General features: G+C 35.3%; 1 protein-coding gene across 11 annotated transcripts in view; it reads right to left on the bottom strand.

Moving 5' to 3' along the window:
• DMD (dystrophin) overlaps nucleotides 1–24,365 on the bottom strand; it is a 1,148,686-nt gene that overhangs the window by 232,898 nt on the left and 891,423 nt on the right. For all 11 annotated transcript variants that reach the window (XM_071430346.1, XM_071430344.1, XM_071430345.1 and 8 more), the window contains one exon: nucleotides 9,813–10,002. In XM_071430346.1, coding sequence (XP_071286447.1) covers nucleotides 9,813–10,002 — 190 coding nt within the window. The remainder of the gene's footprint in view (nucleotides 1–9,812; nucleotides 10,003–24,365) is intronic.

Below are 24,365 nucleotides of genomic sequence, written 5' to 3'. Positions count from 1 at the left end.
TTCTTTTTGACTGACACATTTTTTTCAATCAAACTGCTATGAGCTATGATGACTTCTAACATGAAAAAATTACACAAAGTAAGAAAATAAAAATGTTCATCTTCAGAACTGATTAATATGCATGCTTCTTGGTGCCTATGGCCTTTTTTGGTTTTGCATTATCTTTTCAACTACACAGACAGTACAGAGATGAAGATATTAATTCTAATTTAAGTCCAGACATTTTCACTCTCATACCAATGACTCTGATGACTCTTAGTGCATAATACTAAATCCAACCTAAATAAAAATATGATGAGCAACGTATTATTTTCTCTACTATAATTGTTCATAAATACTGTGTTCTGTTTTAGATGCATAATCTGGTCAGTTGAAAGCTGCTAATTTACTGAGGCAAAAATGGACAGCTAAATTTCTGTTCTCTCCTGCCATTTCTACAGCCTCTTCTACCTCTATTCTGATTTAGAAGAGTTATTCCCAGCAGAAGGGTAAATGTGAAAAACTACTCTTATTTCAGGCACTTCAACCCATTTTATATGGAGAAGAAACATAAAGGGCAGAAAGCACTAACACTTTCCCACCTGGTGACAACAGAGGCAAGACAAGCCAGAGCAACATCAGGCATAAACATTTCTCAGAGAGTCAGAGAAAAAAAACTAAACTAATATCACTGTCTCAACACTTATCAGACATTTGTGTGGGCAGGAGGGTCAGCAGAAGACACAGCTTAAAACCTGGAGTTATCTGGCAGAAGAAATTTTCTAGATATATTTCCACATATCTTCTCTCTATGACTAAATTCATGGTCATCATTTTGGTGAAAAGTGATCTCAGCAGTCTGAGTTTACATCTTGTTTCTTGTTTCTCTTCTATTGCCTCATGGGCAATTGCATGATTTGGAAGTATACAGAGTGGTAGGATCTATGTGGAACTATAAACTCTTTAACCTACAAAAGATCACCAAATGAAATGAAAAAAACCACATTTTCACACGAGAGAGAGAACACACACACATTTTACACAGAGTTTAGGCAGCTACTGTGGTCAGAGAGTTATTTAGCTACTTCTCCAAGGCTCTGTCTAAGTGAGAGGAGGGGAATGTTTCTCCAGGAAGCAAACAGCCCCAGCTTAGCTGGACTAAACTGCCCTCTGGAAGTGCTTCTCTCTTACCCTCGCCTGTGCAGAACTGGGAGGACACAGAATTGCAACCAAGCTGAGCTCAGTGGCAAAACCACCTGCAGCAAAACACATTCAGAAACAGCTCTTGGACATTTCTACGTGGTGTGAGGAGATACAAACCCAGATGCTCTTGGATTACTAGGGAGGTGAAGAAAATGGGATAACCACATTTGACCAGCTGCATAACATTCTAGATTTCATCAGCTCTTAGCAGGAACTTAAACAGCTCACACACCATTAACACTTAAAACTTGTTTGTTGTCAGAGGTCGACTCTATATCACCTGCAGTAAGAATTCCTGTAAGTATCCTGGCAGATACACAATAAACTTGTTATGTGGCCACTAAATAATTTTAAGGCAGACAAAACACTGGAGAGAGGACAGTGCTGCATTGCTCTAACCTGGTTACTCAGTACATTAAACTGACACCTGGGCAGAAACAGCAGCGCTTATGTCTGCTTGCACCAGTGTTTGCATCCTGCTAACTTCATGTAAAGAAAATTCACATATTCTGAAAAAGAACCCACATAGCCCACAAGGTGAACAGGTTATTTGGATAAGCCTAAACCCACATGGGAATATATATGAAGCATAATAAAATGTATGTATAAATACAATAAATATAAAAGAAGAACCTATAGAATTTATGAGCTTATATCTGATTTCCAGTGTCATAGGCTCTAAATAAAGTCTTTCAATCTCATGAGAAACAGCTCAGTAGTGTTGTATTAGGGTATTTGGTAGGCATCATAACATCATATTACCTTCCCCTCACAAAAATATACATAAAATCAGAGAACTGACAACACAAAAATAGCAATTATGAGCCCTAGAAAGAGTACTAAGTAGCTATATATTTTCATTACATTATTCAAACTCTGAAAATGAAATTATTTAATAACAATTTCAGAGAAGTTAAGACCAAATATAGTAACATTAACTGAAATGAAACACAGTAAAACTATGACAAGTAACTATAATTTAAGGCTGGATTTTCTGAATTCTCAAACATGAATTTTAACCAAATGGAAAATCCTGAACACCAGTTTTCAATCTCCTAACCATTTAATACAGCACTGCCACAACAAAGGACAAATGTCTCCTTCCAGAAAGTTGCTAATGCTATCTATGATAACAGGTGATGAACCAGTGGAATCACTGCAAAACAGGCTGACATAATAATTCTGAACTAATAGCCAAAAAATTAGTCTTTGGATTCATAAGTGGGATAATGGCAGTTTATGTGGTGAACATAAATAAAATGGAATCATCCACTCAAGAGAGAAAAGCTGCAAAATGAAATGGAATCCAATGAAAATAAATGATTCAAATGAAAAATGTGGCATGCAAGGAGAAATGAACATGTGGAACTTCAGGCTGACAGAAGAGATTCAAATTCCTGTCAGCAGTTGAAAGAAAGAAAGTGTAAACTTCTGACAGAAAATGAAATGGGACACTTGGTACAGAAAAGTTACTTTTGCCAAACATTGTCAAAAGTAGATAGTGGGAGCTGCCACAGTAAACAATTGCTGCACAATGCATATAAAGAACAGCTAGTATTGTGAATAAGTGTAAATTCACATCCAGAAAACCTGTGACATAGCAGCTTTATACTCCTAAAAAGGGAAATTTGGAGGCACTTCTAAGAAGACAACTATTTTTCTCAGTCCTATCTAAAAACCTTTCACAAAGCCAGTATAACTTTTCTCTGGAAATGATTTGTACTTTTATTTTATTCCTTATTTGTATTCTTTGTAGGTCACTGACTTCTTACATATTCGGGAAGATATCTGCCCTAAGCCAAAATTAATACTTATCCTCAGTTATTCACTGTACAATTTATCCCTTTTACATTAACATGTTAATAATCACAATACAATCATTTTTTCTTTTTGCCTGCCTTGGGAAAATACACATTTGGTCTCACAAATGAAAAATTATGTGCTCTTTAGCCAAGTGTATTGAACAGTCTGGTAGGAGGCACAATTGCATAAGGCTCAGATACCCTTTTAAACCCATCATCAGAATATATTAAAGGCTACCACTGGGTTTTTGCCTAGTTTTTACTGATTATTCACTTGCCAAATAAATGTGCTATAAGTAAATACAATACAAAGTGAATAGAAGAACTAAATGACAGATTAGACTGCACTAGTAAATACTTATGGTCATGGGAAGATGGAATGGCAGGAGTCCTTAAAGTTCTGGTAACCACTCAGTCTAATTCCTGTCACTTCAAATTGATGGGCTGCAGTGAAATAGGACATATACTTCCAAATATTATGAGAAAGTCCATCCATCCCTTCTTTGGATGTGGGAGAACCTGCTTTAGAAGAGCTTACTCAAAGAGTGATGGGGCATCCTATAGAAATGGTAAGGCTGGGAGAAAATGCAGGAATTGGAACTTGCTCAGAATAATGGCAAACCATCTTATCCCTTCTATTACATTTTTACTTGGGATTTTTCCATGCTCTCCTCTAATAATCTTACTCAACACAACAGAACCTCACTCTTCATGCTACAAAAGCTTTTCCCATCTAATCTGTGTTTGAAAACCTGTGTTTAAAGCTGGTAGGGTTTGAATGCTGATCTATAAATGAAAAATTAGGACTACCCCTCTGGTGTGCTCAATAAACTTTTACAGAGGAAATACATAAATCAACCAAGTGAGAATAAACTAGGTTATTTAGCACATTTGAAAAGTTGGATTTTTCTTCTACCATGATTATGAGAACATATGCAAATGAGAAATTAAAAGAAATTTATGTTATTATTTGGAGACACCTACTTTATATGTGAGATTTCTGCCTATTGAGAGATGTTTATTTTCATGAGAATAAGTTTTAAGAGTCTCATTCTAGTACCAGAGAACTAGATATCTTGATAAAACAAGCCTTTTACCTCCCAAAAGAAAATTTGTGCTGATAAGGGTTTTTTCTTTTAAGTTCAGGAACAAGGAGGGCAGAAGCAGAATACACATTAATGCATCAACTCATTGGCAAACTGCAGCAGCAATATATTTCTGTTTTTATGATACAGACCATCCAGATGAAACACACTGAAACAAAATACCTGACAAAAATAATGACATCTACCTATCTGGTTTATTGCTGATTTCTGACCACTTCTCTTTGATCTCCAGCTAAGAAGAACAGTCGTGTTATCATTATCCCTGCTGAGAATGAGCACCTCAATCTCCTGTAGAAGTATTCAGTATTTGACACTTGCTGTTAACAACAAAGGAACATTAATCCCCTTCCTTCTGACTACTAATTGTGATACTGAAAAATTTACGACCATGTGTTTTCAAAATAATATTTTTTAAAAATCCACTCTGAGGAAAAAATTCACTCTGAGATGTTTTCTAGCCTTTCCTCAGATTAGGTTGTAATAGCCCTTGTTTTAAAACTCAAGATTTTTCAATTTCTCTTCTATTACTCAGTGGAATAGGATGGCACTGACAGTTGCTATTCTATTCCAGGTACTGCAGAACAGATTCTATTTTAGAATTGGCAACAAGTTAGTATAAAAGGCAAAAATGGAGAATTAAACTTTTTTAAAAAACACAGGCAAGGGAAGAAGATTATATGTTATTTTTAAAAAGTTTTAAACAATTATAAGCAGAAGTGACCGAAAAAGTGTTTCAGAATGGAGAATAAAAAAGTGCTACAGAACAGAGAATGGAAGTACTTGAAAATTAATTATTATTTTTTAGTAAATTCAAGTGAAATGAGCAAGAATATTACAGATACATTCTCTTTTCTATTTTACAGAGATTTATCATCTAATCCATAGATCATTCACAAAATGAACTGTGTTGGACAATAATATATAAATTATATTTGAAATAAATTTGGAAGCAATGTTTTATCTCTCAAAGAACCTTTACAAATAATTGAGAAGTGTCAGGTATCTACCTCAGCTTTTTACTACTGTAAAAAACCAGGTGCCTGGACACCTTAAAAACAAGTGAGCACCTTTGAAGAATTGATAGGAATAGAAGACATAAGAGTGCCTTGTTTGCTGTTCATGTCCTTTAGATGATGTTTTTGGATAAAAAGATCCCTATGAGAAAATAAAGGTACTGCCCATACTGTATATTCTGAGGGATAACTTGAGGCACTGCATATTTTTCATATTATGAGCAGCAAAACTCCTGACTCTAATGGAAAACTACTTAGGTTATAGGCTAAGTGAGCATGAAGGTGGCAATAAAAATAAATCTGCTATGTATTTCATGCTGAAGTATTAACCTTGCTTCATTTATCATATTCTGGCATACTTTTAGTCAGGTCTATACTACCAATAATTTGTCAGTCATCATAGATTATTTCAGAAACATTTTTTAAGCTGTGTATAGAGTACAAAAACATTTTCCAGTTACTTTTTACCTAGGTGTCACATGCAGTATTCTTCATCAGATTTCAGTGAAAAAAAGTCTGTGATTATATTCATCTACAGGCTTGATATTAACTGATTGCATTCATAAAGTAACAGGATAAATCCACACTAGCTCCAAAATTCTAGCTAATATCACATAAGCTGCATAAAATGTCACATACAATGATTGCTAAAAAGACCAGAAAAGTACTTCATACAATCATAGAGTTCTTAAGGTTGGAAAAAACCTCAAAAGTAATCAAGTCTAATTGTTAATCTAACATCACCAATTTCACCACTAAACCATGTCCCTAAGTGACATGGAATCCAAGGATTGTGACTCAAAGAATTTCCTGGGAAGTCAGTGCTTGTTCCAATATTTAACAACTTTTACTTTGAGAAAATTTTTCCTAATACCAAATCTAAACAGGCCATTTCCTCTCAGTAGAAGAGACCAACTCCCATCTCACTACAACCTCCTATCAGCTGAAAGCCTGAGCCTCCTTTTCTCCAAGCTAAACACCCCCAGCTCCCTCAGTCACTCCTCATCAAACAGGACTGGCCCCAAAGCTGAGCCCTGGGAACATCCCTGGTGTCCCCAGCTGGATGTGACTCCCTGGGCCCAGCCTCACAGCCAGTTTTTACCCAGCAAAGAGCACAGCCATCCAAGCCATGAGCAGCTGGTTTCTTGAGGAGAATGCTCAAGAACTGGAAGTTCTCTTCCACACAATCCAGGAACCTCCCAGACTGCTTCTTCTCTGCTATGTTTGTGCATTTCCAGAGGACATCTGGTAAGTCAAAGATCCCCAAGAGAAAAAGGTCTCGTGACTATGAGACTTCACCCATTTGCTTATGGAATATTTCATCTTTCTCTTCATCCTGGTGGGAGGTCTATAACAGACTCCCACCAGAATATCTGCCTTGCTGGACTTGCCCTGATTTTTAACTAAAAGACTCAGCCCTGTTGGCACCAGCATTGAGCTCTAGACAGACAAGACACTCCCTTCCCCACAGGGCTGTCAGACCACCTTTCCTCCCTTCATTATCTCTTCAAAGGGATTTATCCACTGCACACTCCAGGGGAGCAAGTCATCCATATCTCTGTGATGGCAACTGTGCCATGGTTTTCCAGCTGCCCAATGGGCTCCAGTTCCTCCTGTTGGTTGTCCCTGCTGTGTGCACTGGTGCAGGTTGATGTTGGATTATAGATCCCCCCACCTTTCTGCAGGGAGAACCCCTAATTCCTGTATGACCACTCTCAGGTGCTTCCAAGGTGTCTGACTCATCAATAACTCTGTATATTTGCAGCCACAAGGATCTCCAGCCCCTACCTCCACTGAGCTGTCAGACCAAAGGATCTCGCTACCACACTATCCCCAAAACATGCTGTTTCCAGGCTTATCTCTAGTGAACCTGCTTTTGTATCTGTCTCCCTTCAAATCCTGTTTACTCTTCATTAAACACTAATAACTCCTGTGCAAAGATCTTTTTCCCCCTTTGGGACAGGTGTACCCTATCTGTCACCAGCAGGCCTGGTGTCATGTAAACCGACCCACAATTATAATTAACACAGCTGAGACTTTGTATCACTAGAAGTATGAAAGCAGGACAGTGAAATTAATTTTCATCTCCTTCATATGGTTACTTAACAAAGCAGGCCTCATGAGGACACATGATGTATTTCAACTAAAAAAAAAAAAAAAAGAAGCAGCACATAATTACACAGCTCCTTGGAGTAACATGTTTGTATCCTTGAAAATTTTCCAGAAAGTATTCTAACTGTGTGAATCACCTCCACTATTACATTGCTGTCAGTTCAGACAAATGATGCATGCAAATACATGCTTGTACAAACAAACAGGGTGTTCATAATGCAACATTTTAATATAATTACATCATCAGGTAATTAGAATGTGCAGTTATATAAGCCTCACCTTTCTCCTTCTGCTATTGAATGAACTGCTAACTACTAAGGAAAGATTAATCTTTATTAGTGACAATTGAGTTAATGGTTTCTGAACATGAAAAGGAAAACAAATGTCTAAAATGTGATATTTTCCTAGACAAGCAACTGCTGCTATATAAAAAGTTTCTGTATAGCAAGTCATTATTTTCCTAATTGTTTAAAGGAATAAGATAAAGTTGGAGAGTGTAAAGCAGGAAGCCAATGGATCACTAAAAGTGATCCTTGTCACTACAGATGACAAGGATACAAAGCTGCTACTGAGCTCGGAAACTCAGGTTTGTCATTATTTGTGTAGAAAATTATTTATCAAAATACTGGTTTACACCTAGTGGTTAAAAATATCAGATTAAAATTGTAGAATTAAATTAAAATAGAATTGTAGCATTTCAAGAGTCTTAGTGACTATTTTCACTTTATCCAATTCTACTGTATAAGAGCAAGACAGAGACTGTAGATCTAAATCCATTTGTTATATTTGACTATAACTTTTATGCATTCTTATAAACCCAGGAAGTTAAAGTTTCTTTCCAAAGACTCATGAGACACTGGTATTTAATTAGAAAGCACCATTTTAGTTTACCTCCTAGGATCTGAATGCAGCCTGATTGGTGAGAGGCAAAAAAAAGAAAAAAAGATTTAGTAAAAAAAAGTAAGTTGGAAAATTCTAATTCTGACTGAAAGAATTTAGGATTTTTTCTATGCTGGGGCAGGGCTTGCAATTTTACTACACATACTGGATGATAAAGCATATTGAGGACATGGACTGTATTTGAATATGTCTGTTTTGATAGATGTACAATTTACATAGTGAGCTTCTTGGAATATACTGATTCTCAGTCATTGCCTGATGTGTTATGTAGGGTAAGTATATTTCTGACCCACAATACAGAGTTAAAAAAAAGGTTTGTCACTATTTAGGATTTATGTGGCTGATTGTATGCATTAGTGAGCAATAACCTCTTTCCACAAAGAACATAAATACATACTTTGGAGAATTCTGTGACTTAGTAAAGCTCCTTTTTCTCTGAATCTTTCATATGCATAAACTGTTTGCAAACTACACATTTATGTCATGTTCTTGCTTTTCATCTTTTTACTTCAAAGTGAATTGTGAGAGAGAACTCCCACAAGCAGGGTGTGAAGCCTTAAAGAATCAATGCAGCAATACCTGAGGAACAGAATGAAAAGCCATACTCTCTTTCCTGATCATTCAGCTGGCATCATAAAATTGTTCTATTGATAAAATTGTGCTCCATTGCTCATTTTTAGCAAATAGATAGACAATATTTGCTCCACTATCAGGAAAATGTACCTGTTTGTACAAAAAGCTTTCACAATAAAGACTTGATACAGAGCACTGGGTTATGACTACTGCAAATATTATCCATCATAATGAATGAATTTATTTTGCAGCTAAGAATTCTTGAACTACTATATAAATTTACTATTTTTTTTTTCTTAATCACTTATGGCTAAATTTTTCACAGTATGTTTTTCATCATTAAATAAACTAAGGCATCCAGGGCCTTAAATCTCCAGTTTTGAACTTCTTGTCAAAATCAAAATAATGCACTATGAGTGAAATTTTTTTCACTGAAAAGGTCACTGAGCTTTGGAAGAGGCTGCCCAGGGCAGGGGCTGAGTCAGTATCCCTGGAGCTACTAGAGGATGTGTAGATGTGGCACTTGAGGACATGGTTTAGTGATGGCCATGGCAGTTCTGGGTTGATGGTTGACTTCATGATCTTAAAGGTCTTTCCCAACCTAAAATTTTATATGATTCTATCAATACTGGAATAAAGGGTCCTGTCATCCAAACACCAATCAACCTCATATGTAAGACATTTTAGACCTCAAGCAGACATATCTGTATTCCTCTCAATAACTGCAGTGAAGAAAACACAATGGAAGTATAACAACATAGTTCAAGAGCTCCATCTCAACTAATTAATTTTCTTTCTCCTAAGGATTCTCTGGAACAATAAATACAATTTTATCTTTCTTTAAGATTTTGTCCCCCAGAGGAAAATAACTGTATGAGAACTGTCCAGGCATTTACTATGAAAATTTGCATCGTTATCTCTTTTTATTACCACAACCGAGCGTGTTGACAATAGACTCCCAAATTATCATTTCTTCATATATTTGAAAGTAATGGAGAAAAACTAATTCAGTTAAGCTACAAAGAATAAACTTGATGCAAATTATATAACTTCTATAAATATTAGATATGCTTGATAAACTCTCATGTTTGTCAAATGCCTCTATACTGAGGTGTTTGGCTTACCTGCCACTGTTTCATGAGGTCCCGAACCATTTTGGCATCCTCTAGTGTCTTTTCTTTGTGTGTAGCATCCTGCAGGACATTTGCAGTTGTTTCAGCTTCTGTAAGCCAAGCAAGGAACTTTTCGAGATCCAGGTAGAATTGCTGCAACATTCTTAGAGCTGATTCCAGAGCTGCTTCACGTTCACAAACCCTGCACAAGTACAAATAATCAAATACAGCCCTCTTTGGGAAAAAAAAACTTTAATCATTAAATCAAAATATAAAAAAAGACACACAAAATATTTTTCATGTACCAGTCAAGGTAAGTTTGCTGATAGATTAGCTAGAGAATTTCTACTGTATCTTTGGCAGGTATATTTTTTTATATTTTTTTATATTTTCAGCTGAGAAGTAGTAAGTGGAATCAGTCTGACACAAAATTAAGCAAAAGCACATCTTTCAAAGTACTATGCTAAAATATGCACAAAGGAAAATCAGAAGTAATTCCCTGGTTTTGTTTTAATAAAAAAATATTTTTTTATGCTACAGTGGAAATACTTGTTTATTTTAAGAAATCATGAAATAGTTCCTGACCACTGCATTATACAATGACTTCAATGATTAATTTTCACTACTTGAAACATTTGGAGATTGTTCAACATCTTAAACCCTTATAACACTAAAGGTTGTGGCAGGCGTTGTGGTTTTTTTTAATGTATTATTTTACTTTTAATTTGAATGTGATAAATTACAAGGATGATCTCTATCAGTTACAGGATAAAATGCAATTTTTAAAGACAAAGGCTATCTTATCCTTGGGGACGGTCTAACTCAGATTAGGACAGAACACTAAAGATTTCAGCAACTCTGGTGCTGAAAAAAACATTAAAGCAGATCTGTGTTATATTAGCATTCATGTGCAATGGAGGTGTCATGTATTCACTGATATTTTTGCTTTGAACTTGAGCAAAATATGGATTTAGAAACATGAGCAGCTAAGTATGACATTGTTATTAGCACAAAAATGTCAAGGTAACTTACTTATTGTAACACATGCATATTTGTTTAACATCAACATGATACCTAAATAATTTTTTAAGATCTGAAAATACTTACTAAGGTCATTTGGTAATGTGCATTACTTCAAGTGGAATGAATGCACTTTGATGCACAGCTATGTAAACTCTACACATCTGTGGTGATCTCCACATATCTCAATAGATTTCCTGCCTAGTTACTTAGGGAGAGACTAGGATACAAGATTCTAGCAGACATAACTTCTCAAGCTGTAATTAATCAGAGGAGGTCAGGAAATTTCCAAGTGCTGATCTCTCTTTCTAATCTGTTTCCTATCATGAAGGGGTTGTACTCCTTGGTAAGTGATGATATCACCCTAAACCCCAGTTCACTGGTGGAAGTGAGAAAAAAAATCTACCACAACAAGTTTTGCCAAGTGGCACTGACTTAACAAGTTTTTTGACAAGCATATAGTTAAATTGGAGCAGAGGATAGTAAGAACAGAAAAAGTCAGTCAGAGTACAGGCAAGGACAACCACTACAGGAAAAAAAAAAATCCTCCCTGAGAGACTAATGTTACAGGAACTGCCATATTTCTATTAAATTTTTAATCCTTTGACATCTTATTTGCTTTTCCCAACCATTTTGTTAAAAAAAGGACTTATTTTTCATTCAAAAACCAAGAAAGCTGTTGAAAGCCTCGCTACAAACTCATCCATCAGGTTTTTATTAAAGCTTAAAAATGGACTGGATTTTCACCTCAGTTGTGCCTGTTGCCACCTACAAGAACTCTCCACATCTTGGCACTGCTTAGGCTGCATTAGAATGTGTCCCCAGAGGGCTGTCAGCAGGGAACACTCACTGCAGAATGGTGAACATGGATCTCTTTCCAGCTTTATGCTATGTGGGCATACACATGGCTTGTGGTCAGGCTACACTTCTAATTTAAAATAACTGCAATGAAAGAATTTGTTATTTTTTTAAAACTAAAGATTAATTACCTAGATATGACACCTACATAGACTAGCAATGTACATTAAAAGATAATAAGACACAGAAAATCTTTTACCTGGAAAAGTCTCTATTGACCTATTTACCACTTTTAGCTCAAAACCAGCATTACATTTATTCAACACAACTTGGAAGTGGAATACAATTGCATGATCTAAATTTTTTTTTTTTACAGTTCTTTAGAGCACAATTCTAAGATATGCTTTATAGCATTATTCTAATTCAATTTACAGTGTGCAGCATGGTAGTTAATAGCCTTTGCAGAATCACATAAAACATTTTTTTCTCATGCAGTTCCTTCATAATATGAAAGGCACATTTTTAACTACTGTACACCTGCAGTCCTATAAATACATAGCAATGCTCCAAAAATAACAACATTCTGCAAGTACACAGTGAGATTTTAAAAAAACAAAAACAAACCACAAGTATGAAAAAGATATTTAAAGGAAGAGCAATTCAAAGGATTACTCAGAGTCAGAATTAGTGTTTTAGAGAAACTCTTGGACTTCATGAAAAAAAATATAGCATTTTATTCATCTGGGCAAAGAATGAAGTTTTATCATGAAGAATCTTCTGGCACTTCTATGATGCACAGAAATCTTATGGCACATAATTCTTTCAGTCTACAGAAATGTGTTTCTTTATAAGCATACCAATACCACAATTCCACCAGAAATTATGTAGTACATTGCATTTTAAATTTTGGTACAGCTAACATGCAATAAACATTCAGCTACATTGACTGTTCTGCAGCATACCAATAAACTTGACTCTACTTGGTTTTCTCACTAAAAAAAGTATGAAGATAGAATGAAAAAAGAAGGTGTAAACAAGAAGAACAAAACTGAGCATCAAATCCAGCATATGCTAAATTACACAGAATCATAGGGGTTAAAGAAATATGTATATTGAACAAGACATTATTGCACAAAATCAAGATAAAGATGCTTTCTCTTTAGTCTGAATTATCCAAGTATGTTTAATTTCATAGTGAGTACAAACAGTAAGAAAAAAAATTTAATGGGATAATAATGATTTAATCTGTTATACTATGATATAAAAACAATCACAGAGCGTATAACCAAAAGTTTTTTATTCAAGAAAGAAACATTAAAGGTGGGATTCATTTTTATCTAGACACCCAGGGGACAGGCAAACTACACCCCCTCTACAAAACATGGACGCAGCATTTCTGGAATTCAGTTTCTCCTCCCTTGCCTGTACACATCTGTTGTACCAGATCAAGGTCAGAGCAAACTATTTCTCCTGACTACAACAGTAAATCACCTATAACTTAGACTATTTTAATTTAAAAAAAGCTTTAATTTTTTTTTATGTCAAAAATAGGCAAGCTGGTCCCCAAACACCCCTGTAAATTTGATTTTTAGGAACTAGTGGCAGCAGTGACAGTGGACTCACCAGCTCTAGTATGAGCTTTGTTGCAGGACAGAAGTTATGATGCTCTTTTAAGTACATGTCAGCTGAAGGCTTTGAGTTGAGGAAATAATGGTGGCATGCCAGGGGAAGTGAGTCAAGCAATGTGTGAACATTTATACTGCCAGGAAGGTGTTTTTAAGGGTTTAAAAAAAATTCACAAAAAGGGAAAATTATCAGCCTCTGTTTCAGGACATTACTGTCGTGCTGAGAACTTTCAAAGCTAATATTTTTTAAACATAGCACTATACAAATGTTCATGAAGAAAAGGATGGTAAAATTAACTTATCACCTCAGAATGTTCTGTGATTCTGTGATTGAAATTATTGCAGGAGTGCTTCATTCAGCACTACCAAATCCCATGCAACACTATGAATGCAGTGTTTGTAGAGGCTCTGCAAGTGCGAATATCAGATTTTTCTTCAGCTGTAGTGTTTGCTACATAATTTGGAATGAATCATTCCCATTTTATGAGTATCTGTGTATTTCAAATTGCAATGCTTATCCACAGTATGAGATAGATGGTGAAGGTCAGTGTGTGAAAAATGCTTTGAGATGCTCAGGTAACAGGACATGCAGTAACTACAGAGCACAAACTAACACATTGCTGCTCCTCAGGTATTTCTGTAAGAGCAATAAAAATAAAGCAAGTCTGTATCATTCAGTGTTCAATAGATCACTAAATCACACTTCCATCTGCAGTCTGTAGTGATCTAAAGTTATCTCTCTGAGATATAAAATAAAACATCCTGGACTACTGGCTAACAAAGCATCAGGAAATGGTTTTACTTCTATGGTTCATGTGGTTCTCTCTCTATAACTGTATTTTCTCTTTTTTAACAGTACAGTTCCATACAATAAAAAAATAAAAAAAAAAATTAAAAAGTTACCTGAATTTCCTATATTCAGGTAACTATCACAGAAAATTTGAACTACATGCATCATCCTGTTAATGCTGGAAAAAGTTTGCACCATTTTCAGGTCTATATCCCTTTTATGAATATGAAAAAGGAAGAATTACAAATTTTTATTGGAATATTTCATTTATACTACTAAATAAATTTCAGCCCTCACTGGTAACTCTTCTTCAGCTGGTTTAACTTGGACTGATAAAGAACCTATCAAAGAGGGAGAATAATTTAACCTCAGATAAAGTTGGAACCCAAAGAGATGTCACAGATATGAAAATTAAATTCTTAAAATAACTATTATTGATATAATTTTGAAGTGCAAATTCAAAATAAATCATAATAATTAATTTTGGGACTGCTGGTTAGAGGAACTTTCAGAATCTAGGTACTATCTCTACAGTGCCAGTTAAAGTTATTGATACATGCTAGTAAGTGATGAATGTTCAGATTAACTCTGGACTGCCTGTTACAACGTTCAGTGGGGAAAACTACATTGAGACAGCATTTTAAGTACTGCTTTCCTGTGGTTTTAATGCCAACTAGCTTAACACCAAGGTAAAGGACACTTAGGATTTTTGCAGTAACACTTCTGCATAAATATGCCTCTTAGTTTGACCATCTGAACAGAGGTACTAAATTTTGTCTGTTGTAGATCACTGGCACTGGATGTGGATATAAATTTTTGGAGTGATCTTTATATATGCAAACTCATGTCCTACTATCACTATTTTGTCTGGCTTGTTGGAAAATGTTCTTGACCAACATCTCCTACAGTACTGGAGATTGCTCACCTGTGTGCAACTCCACCTCTGAAATAATTTTGTGGCAAATGTCTAGAAAGCCTCAAATTGAAACCAAACTTAGAGCTACAACATCATCATCCAAACCACTTGAGATCAGCATCCACAAGTAGCTGACATATGTCCATAGGCCCTTATCCTCTCATTATTTTGAGTGAGGAACCAGGAAAGTTTGGAGTGCTGGTACAAAATTTTGTACTCTAAAGACAGGCTTGGGAATTGGCTGGGTATCAGTCAGCAGGTGGTGAGCAATTGGATTGTGCATCACTTGGCTCCCTTCAGTTCTCTTACTCTCTCTCCCTCTCCTTATAGCTACAATTAATATTAATAATAATATTAGTAGCATGTTCATTGTCATTCCAACCCTCCCATCCCCCCAGCTAATAAATTGTTCTTATTTAGCTTTTCTAGAGGAGAAACCCAGGAGATTTAGCTTTTCTTTCCAATTCTTCTCCCTGCTGTAGGGAAGTGGTTGATGGTTCTGAGTTGCTGGCTGGGGTTAAACCTCGACAGTACAGTGCTTCTCTCTGCCTTCCATTAATTTCTCAACAACTTGATCTACTGCCTGAGAGCTGACTTCAGATAAGCTGAAGGGCATCTCTGTCTTGGCTGCACTATCCATATTCATAACAAACGAATAGCTGCTGATATAATTTTAAATTCCAGATTTAATTGGGCATACAGAGAGATTAAGTGCAACAGCTGGTCCAAAATAGACACACAAAGGCAGCTCTCTGCTGATTCTCTTTATTTCTGCAGGAAGGAAGAACAAAAGCCCTCAATGTCCCCATGCTCTGATTGGAACTCAGAATGTGTTCACAGGGACAAAGTCCTGCTCTTTCCCTAGCAATCACAGTGTCCTAAATGACGACACTTTCTTCAGATACAAAAATTACAACATTCTAAACCATCTCCTGATCGTAGTGATAAACCCACAGTTTGTCTTTTCTTAAAAATCTGTTGAGACCAAGGGGAAAATGTTTCACCGAACTATTGCTCACTCTCTTAAGCAAGGTGCAAGTAATTTTTTCCTGAACAGTTTTCATATTATGAATCTCTTCAAAACAAGAAAATATGTTTCTGGCATTTCTCTGCTTAGGAAAATGAATGCAGCAAGAGAGAGGAAATGATTTCTTTTTGCTACTGTTCATTGGCTGGCTTGTTTCTAGCCTTATACCTCTCACACACTTCCTTGGAAAAAAACCAGGACTTCTATGAAAAACACAAAAATCATCAAGCCTTCTCACAGCATTTTCCTCTGAACTTTATTTGCTACTAAAGAGACTAAATAAATTTGAAGACATATTTTTGAATTTAGACTCTTTTTCCCATACATTTCTTTTTAAAGGACAACAGATATTGAATAGCAAAAAGGAAAAAAAAAAACCCAAACAAACCAAACCCTACATTTATCCATAAAGTTTCAGATCAGCCTTGGATATTTCTCCCCCACTAATTCTACACCATTTTTTATGAGACTGAGAAGAGTTGCTAAAAACACAGGAAATATGATCCCCTGGAGAACAAAATCACATATATGGATTTCTGTAGAGGACCTTAAAACAGCCCCTTTTTAATTAAGCACCTGACAACATCAGCACAAAGGGATCTGTGTTATCCTGTAAGAAAACTTCTTATCAACCTTTTCAAAAAAGTTTCTGTCTCTTCTTATACTCTATTCACTTATGGGATCCTACATTCCCAAAATGCCCCTAATGGGATAAAAAAGAGAGAGACTTAGAGGGAATGTTTTCTAACAGGCTTTTCTTGCCCACATCACTTCTGTCTCCTTTCTCCAGCTTGCTTTGGCATAGGTTAAGAATATTTAAAAACCTATTATAAGTGTTCAGCTTCTCTATGTTCATCATAACCATAGATTATCACATTTACATGGTGAGCTACAGAATAATCATTAATGAAACTAAGGAGATTCCTTTGTAATTACAATCAATTACAGGTTATCATTTCTGCTATTGAAAACAGTTTGTGTTTACTTGTGATTTTTAATCTACTAATAAATTTTCATTAAAGTCAATCGTTTTCCAGAGAGTAAATCATAACTGTTACCAGGTTAAAGAGAAGGGAAGCTGAACAGTACTCAACAATTACAGAATTATGAGGTATCATTAAAAATTATTTATAGACACAGAATAATATTCTGATTAATTCACTCCAGAGGCTTTTCTAAATAGCCCTTAATCAAATTTTAAGGAAGTATTTTAAACCACTATATAGGTAAAAAAAAAGAAAAAGAAAAGAAAAAAGGAAAAAGAAAAAGGAAAAAGAAAAAGAAATCCAAAGGAAAGAATATACAAAACAAAATCCAACAGAACAAACAACCCAGCAACCCCCCTCCCCTCAGTTCTCTGAAACCACAGAACAGATTCCAGTCTAATCCTTGTATAATTCAAGTAATGTCTTAATAAGACATGGGAAGATAATATTTAGCAATTCTGTTACTCCTGTTGAAGAGACAAGTCAGAAAAAGAAGAAATCCTAAAATCAAAACTTAAACCAAACAGACAAAGCTAGTCTCCTATTCTACCAAAAGAAGCAAAAAAATTATTGTTTTGTTTGTGTTCTTCATACTTCACGGTCTATAATATGTAGAATTAAGTTTTTTCTTGCATTCCAATACATATTCTTTCAAAATTCCAAGGCAGTTGACAATACAATTTAATAAATAGTATATTAATTACTCAGATGTAATTTAGTAAGATAAAATCTTTTCTTTCTAAGACAGTGAAGTATAATTTAAAATGATTATGGAATTAATTATATTCTAAAGGCACTTGTTTTCTTAGCCTTACTTACAGCAGAAACAACTAGATTTAATAAGACTGTGAAATGCACTGATGGCATTACATTAAATCAATTAGGGCTCACAAAGGATACTATTAAACTGTTAGTGTACTTTTCATTTGGAGCATCAGCCTCTGAGGGCTGAACTCCATGGCCTAGCAAAAAAGTGATTTGCTACCATGCAAGAGAGAGAAGCCTCAATTCCCAGGCTGGAAAACTTGTCTGGCAGCACTTACAGTTCTTATTGCACCATGCATCATTTTAAGTAACATTAAATAAACACTTAGATAAAAACACACATTATTTTTTCCCTCTAAAACATGGGCCTCAAGTAGTACATTACACAAAGATGCTGACAGATCAGACTGATTCTATATATTTTAAAACATGTATTCTGTCAACATATTTCAAGAAGCATAAAATGCTAACCAGAAAAAAACCAAAACAGCTCAGTAAAATTCAGGTCAGAAGCAGCTGGTAACAAAAACTGGTTAGCATCTGAGTAAGAAGGAAAGAAGGCAACCTGCCTATTGCCTCTTATATTTGTACAATCAAAAAAAAAAATAGTTGCAAGAACCACTCCATACCTTATACATTTATATTTTACTCTTCAGGAGGTAAAACCTCCTTCTATTGGAGGTTTTCAAATTTCTATTGGAGCTTGAAAACCTCCTTCTATTGGAGGTTTTCAAACTCCAATAGAAAACTGAAATACAGAATAAGCTCTCCACTATAAGGAGATAATCCAATTAAACTAGATCTGCTGTAGAAAGATGGCAAAACATCAGCAACTACTACCAGAGGTATATGAGAATATAAAGAAATACTATAATTTGAATAAATAATATAATTTGAAGAAGTAATATAATATGAGAATATAAAGAAATAATAATAATTTATTATTATGCAGATTCAATAACATGGAAAGAAACTACAGCTCTAGTTCTGTTCCTCAGGATGACACAAATATAAATAAATAATTAAGCAGTGAATTTCCAGAGCCCAGTTCAGCAAATTCAGATGGCATTAAACTCACTCTCAGTTCAACAGAACTTCAGCATGTGTTTGATACAGAAGCCTTACAGAGAAAATCCTAACTCCACTGAGGATGAATGGCTAACCTTCAGCTGACTTCAAAGGGAACAGGATGTTCTCTGATAGTTCTACCTCAATTCTTTTTTGGATGAATTTCAAAGACAAAAATTCTTAGTAGGAGAAATCATAACCCTTCAAACAACAATCCTGGACCATTTAACAGAGTAGAGAGAGACATAAATACACCAAAACTCTAAGTCTGGGAGTGAGGAAGTCTGACTAGTCTCCTATAAAGAGACAAGGCAGAAATAGATATATATATATGTATATACATATATGTATACCTGAACATTTGTGTGCTCACAGGCAATTCTGGCAGAGTCATCCAAATCTTTCTCTTAAATAGTACATGATTTGCAAAGTTCCCTTATTTTTAATGATTTTTGAAATAGTTATCAGGTGTTTATTTTAAAAAGATACTTGATTTGGCTTGAGATCTATCATTTTGTACTCACTGCCATGCAAGTATCCTCTATATATTACAGATAATTTATCCAATATCTGAGGAGACGCATTTCTTTTCCCTAACATATGCCTACCTGTTCTCAAACCATTTTCCAAATTTTAGTCATGGAAATGAACAAATAACTGATGCATTCATCAGTTTAACTGGTGATTCAGCTTTATTTCGGTTTATGCACAGAAATCCATAAAGTGTATCATAACCTCTTTACAAGCAGCTATTTGGGAAGCAAGTCAAGGACACAAAGTTTTGTTACAGAAAATCTTGAATAAAACAAAACTGAGATTGAGAGTATATAATGTGGTCAATGTAAATAATGTTCAACCCTGAGCATTAGGAGCTTTTTCCAAGGGAGTAGTAAAAGGTGGTATTTAGTGCAGTAATGAACCACTGGGGAAAAGGTATGAAGTGCAAACCAGCAAATTTATTCAGTTTAGTCAAACTCAGAAGAATTTGAATCATTCCAAATGGGAAAAATCATCAGCAATATGTTAGCAGAAGGATTCAATAGATGTGTTCAAAACAACAGACACTACAAGGAATACTTAAATGCAGTATAATCTGACAGCCTCTGAACTAGCTGTAGCCTTGAAGAAATTCTGTATTTTAAATCAAGGCCAACAGCTTAATGAAAGTTCCAATAGCATCTGAAAGATAGTAAAAATGAAAGGAATAACTATTTATGTCCATCTTTAACTCACCCTCCTGAGCTTGGGCTGGGTACCTTGTCCCAACCAGCAGAAAGGAGAGAAATAGCAGCGACATAAAAGCAGTGACATAATGGAAAAACGAATTTAGCTAAAGCAAAATTTAATAAATACATTCCATACTTCTACTTTTATTTTCCCCAACATGAAAAGAAATATCAGTGACAAATGTCCACAGCTCTAAGGGGTCAGCACAGTATAAAAAGGAAGGGGGTCAGCAAAGGCAGATCTGAACTATGATTTCTTAGCGCCATCTTATTTCCCAAGTGTATTCTGCTGGTGTTTCCACAGGAATAAATGAGAAGACAAGCACTGGGAGAGAAGATGGGAGCTGCCTCCCAACTCTTGGAGTAAATCCTCACTGGGAAACTCACAGGTAAACTACCTCACAAATAAATCTAACTTCTTGGAATCAGTAAAGGGACATGGTTCATCAACTGACACTGCTAGTAATTCATTAACATAGATGAAGCATCAACCTCAGACATGCTCCAAGCACCAAGAACTCATGGAAATTTTGGAACTGTTTACCTTTACTGGTAAGAAACAGCACCATGTTTTTCAGATTTTAAGGCAAAAAATAACTGAACCTAATATATACAAGCTATGTTGTGGGAAAATGCATCCAAGCTAGGTTTAGAAAATCCCAACACTAAAATAGACTCTAAATTGATGTGAAATAAAAAAAAAATCACATACAAGAAAGGGGGAAAAATAAACGAAAATAAGGACAAAAGTAAACATAGAAAAAATGCAGAAAGTGGGAACTGGGCAATGCAAGCTTGACCCTTTAGGCTCTTCACAAAACTTTGCTTTTACCATACACTGTGTCAATTAAACCAATGGAATCTCAGAAATACATGGCACATTTCAAACAGATAAAACTGATACCATGAAGTGGGACCCATATGATGCATTGCCACAAGGCACTTGTGCTTAAGCAGATATATCTCAGATATGTAACTGATTATCTATCTTGCACAAAGGAAAAACCTGCAGAAATGCCAGCTAGAGTGATAGTTCCAAGAGCTGTTATTTCTTATCATTTGCAGAAGATAATATTTTTTTTATAGTTTGCAGGAGATGTAATGCTTAGTAGCTGGGAGGTGCTCTACATTTCTTATATTTGTCAGGGAATATAAATGTGGGGTATTGGTCAAAATGTAATTGATATTGGATGACAAACAACATGAACATACAACATAATATTTTCCTTTTCACAAATTCCTTGCTTACTTACTGTTTTCCATTCTATGCGCCTGTATCAGATTCACCATAAATGCTCTATCCTCAAAATTTACTAGTGGAATCTCACCTCTCCTCAGTGATTTCTCACCATGTCTATTTTGGGACATGCAAGAAAACCACATTGCTAATTCTACTGCTTTCCAATCTGCCCTCTGTGCTGCCACTCGCCCAGATCTTGCCTTGGTCAGCAAGAGCCACAACCATCAGCCTCTTGTGCCACTGATCCCTATCAGAAATAATGGAGACTCATTATTTATTGATTTCTTTGTGACTTCATAGAAAAACTTGTGATTGAAATTTCAGTCATAGCTGAACAACAGCCACACATAAAAGGCAAGCACTGCTGTTGTCAGCTTGACATGTTTGGTGGTAACCTCCAAAGAGAGACTAAGCATTTAATAGCAGGCTGAATTATCCTCAGTTTCAAGCATGACTGACAAGCCAGCGAGGGGAAATCTTAAACTGCCTGCACAGCAGCTGAAGAAATACAAAAATACAGGGAAAACACCAGGGGAGAAAAAAGCTATCACAATAATAACAATGCAAACAAAACATGACAACTAAGGTCAAATTCCTTTTCCTGGCACTCTGCTAGCCCATCAGCTTTATTAATTTCTATTCAGTTTGTTTTAAAGGACATGAAGCCTGATAAGAAGTCTATTGAGGGGACTGAAAAGACATTCATTTGTTCTATGAGCTTTGGATGCCAGCAATAATCAGTTTACTATAGCTTGTTAATTTATCTACAGTCTAATAGGAAATAGATTTAAGGTTAGAACTTTCAGGGCACTCAGTATTAGCTTCTGTTCGTGTTCAAACAGAAGCTAAAATTTTCAAATTAATTCAGAAAATCTCACCTTTAAGAGAAAGAACAACACATTCATCCTAATTTTCTAATGGGATGTGAACAAAAATTGACATTTCTGTTCTTTCACAAACCAAACTTATTTAGTACTTTGTTCCTCCTTCATCTCCTGCATATGCAAAAGAGGAAGATTTATGAAATAGAGCAGTTCTTTGATATGCCCACGTTAAGCTTCACTTATGATTCAAATCTGGCCACAAAACTGCTCTCCCTTTACAATTCTGTTCCATAAACTATTTAATGATTTTGTCCAGCTGAATTTCTCTTGAACAACAGAACCATCCTCATTTTCAACAGAAAGGAGTAAAGAGCATTTAACACACAATAATTATGAACAAAAACCCAGAATTTTGTTTTAATCAAGATCAAAATAAAAGCCAAGAATGAGGAGAAAAAATTGAAATAGCAAGTGTCTGAGCAGTAAGGAGTGGTCTTCTAAATGCATTTCCTGCTTAGTTTCTGTTGGTAACTTGCTCACTCTATTGGAAACTTATGGCCTTGCTGTAAGATACCAGCCCTATTCTCCTTTTTAATTGTGTACAATTAAATAATTTACACTGAATTACAGTTGGAGCATTGTGCTAGTAACACCCAAGGTTCTGGTTTCCATCCCTGTGATGATCTTTATGGGTCCCATACCTCAGAATATTCTGTGATTCTGTGATTTAAAACCCAAAACAACTAAGCTGTCAAGGAGTTGCATTCATGGTGTTCAGAAATCCGAGCAAATCTTTTGTGGAACAGACAAAAACCAGCCATTTAATTCTAAAACAGCAACATTTTTGCTGTGAGGTCATTTCTGTTTGTCTGTGGGAGGACCTAGCAAACCTACAGATGATCTATTGCCTTTCTGGAAGAGATAAAGGTACTGGACTATATATACTCAAGTGGTGGAAAATTTAGTTTCATTAGACTCATGTTAAAACTTTTAAGAAACTCATCCCTGAAGTCACAAGGATCCATAGGTCCTTTTGTCAAATTCTATATTACTGATGCTACTCTCTCCTGAAATAACTCAAGAACTCTTTCCTTTTTATAATCGTAAAAGACTTTCTCAAAAATCACAGGAATATGTTCACAAAGGTGGCAATGATGAATCACACAGTATTCTGGGTAACATCGCCTTTTCAGTGCATCCTACCAGCATTTTTAAAGCATATCCAAGATTATACTCTCAAAAATTAAACCAAAAAAATTCACTACCACCAATTGAGTTCTCATCTTGGATCTGATGTCAGCACTGCACAAAAAAGCGTTGCCAGCTGAGTGGAGAACTAGGATAAAACTGGAATATAAGCAGCTAAGATGACTTCTTAGATCTCCTGATTGTATGAGCTTCATCTGGCAGCTTCATTTACTTCTTTTTACAATTTATTTTTCTTATATGGGATGAAATGTCATCATTCTGAGGGGTGTCAGGAAGAAAAAATAGCAAAACATTGTAAACTGATGTCACTGCTGGTAAAACTGATCTCATATTTTGTACCTAACTATTTGCTTGAGATTGTAGGCAGTTAGCAGAATGTCTTTCAAATACTTTACCTCTCTTTTATTTATTATCATAAAATAATCCCTCTGCACCAAATGGTTTTTTAGGTGTGCTTTTAAAAATGGATATATTAAGAAATGATATAATTAAAACATAAACCAAAAAAACATAACAAATTAAAATCAAAGCATCTAAACCTTGCCATTCCCACCCTTCTTATAGTCCTTGTCTGAGAATTTAAATAAAGGTAAAAGGTTGGAACAAAGAAAACAAAAAATACTTAAATCTCTTGTCAGAAAACAACTCTTAGGTGACTTTAAACACAAAAGGCTTAACATTTTTGCATCACAAGCAGCAAATACAGAATTTTTTTTAGAGTTTGCTGGAGAGTTACTTTTGAGAAATGTGGAGTGCTTTACTGACAAATTGGTTTCATGAAAATGAAAGGCTTCTTACGCCCACTTCTCTAATAAAAAAGACATGAAGATCCCATATATAATTCAGACTTTTCAGAATAGTGCCAGATTAAAGTTTTTTTTTGAAATCTTTGTCTGTTTTATCCAAAATAGTCAACAGAGATACATTAGTTCTTTAGAATAAACATGTTAACAGATAAAATTATTTGGTCCTTGACATAATCTCAACTGAGATATCTCAGATTGCAGAGATTCACTTTTGTTTAGTGTGACCAGATTTACTGATGAAGTAAAAGTACTTATGTGCTTAAAG

The sequence above is a fragment of the Agelaius tricolor genome, unplaced genomic scaffold, assembly GCF_023055355.1.
Source record: "Agelaius tricolor isolate 1412-34295 unplaced genomic scaffold, bAgeTri1.0.p SCAF_7, whole genome shotgun sequence".
Lineage (NCBI taxonomy): Eukaryota > Metazoa > Chordata > Aves > Passeriformes > Icteridae > Agelaius > Agelaius tricolor.
Note: the sequence above shows the minus strand (reverse complement) of the source record. Positions and strands in the feature narration are given on the sequence as shown.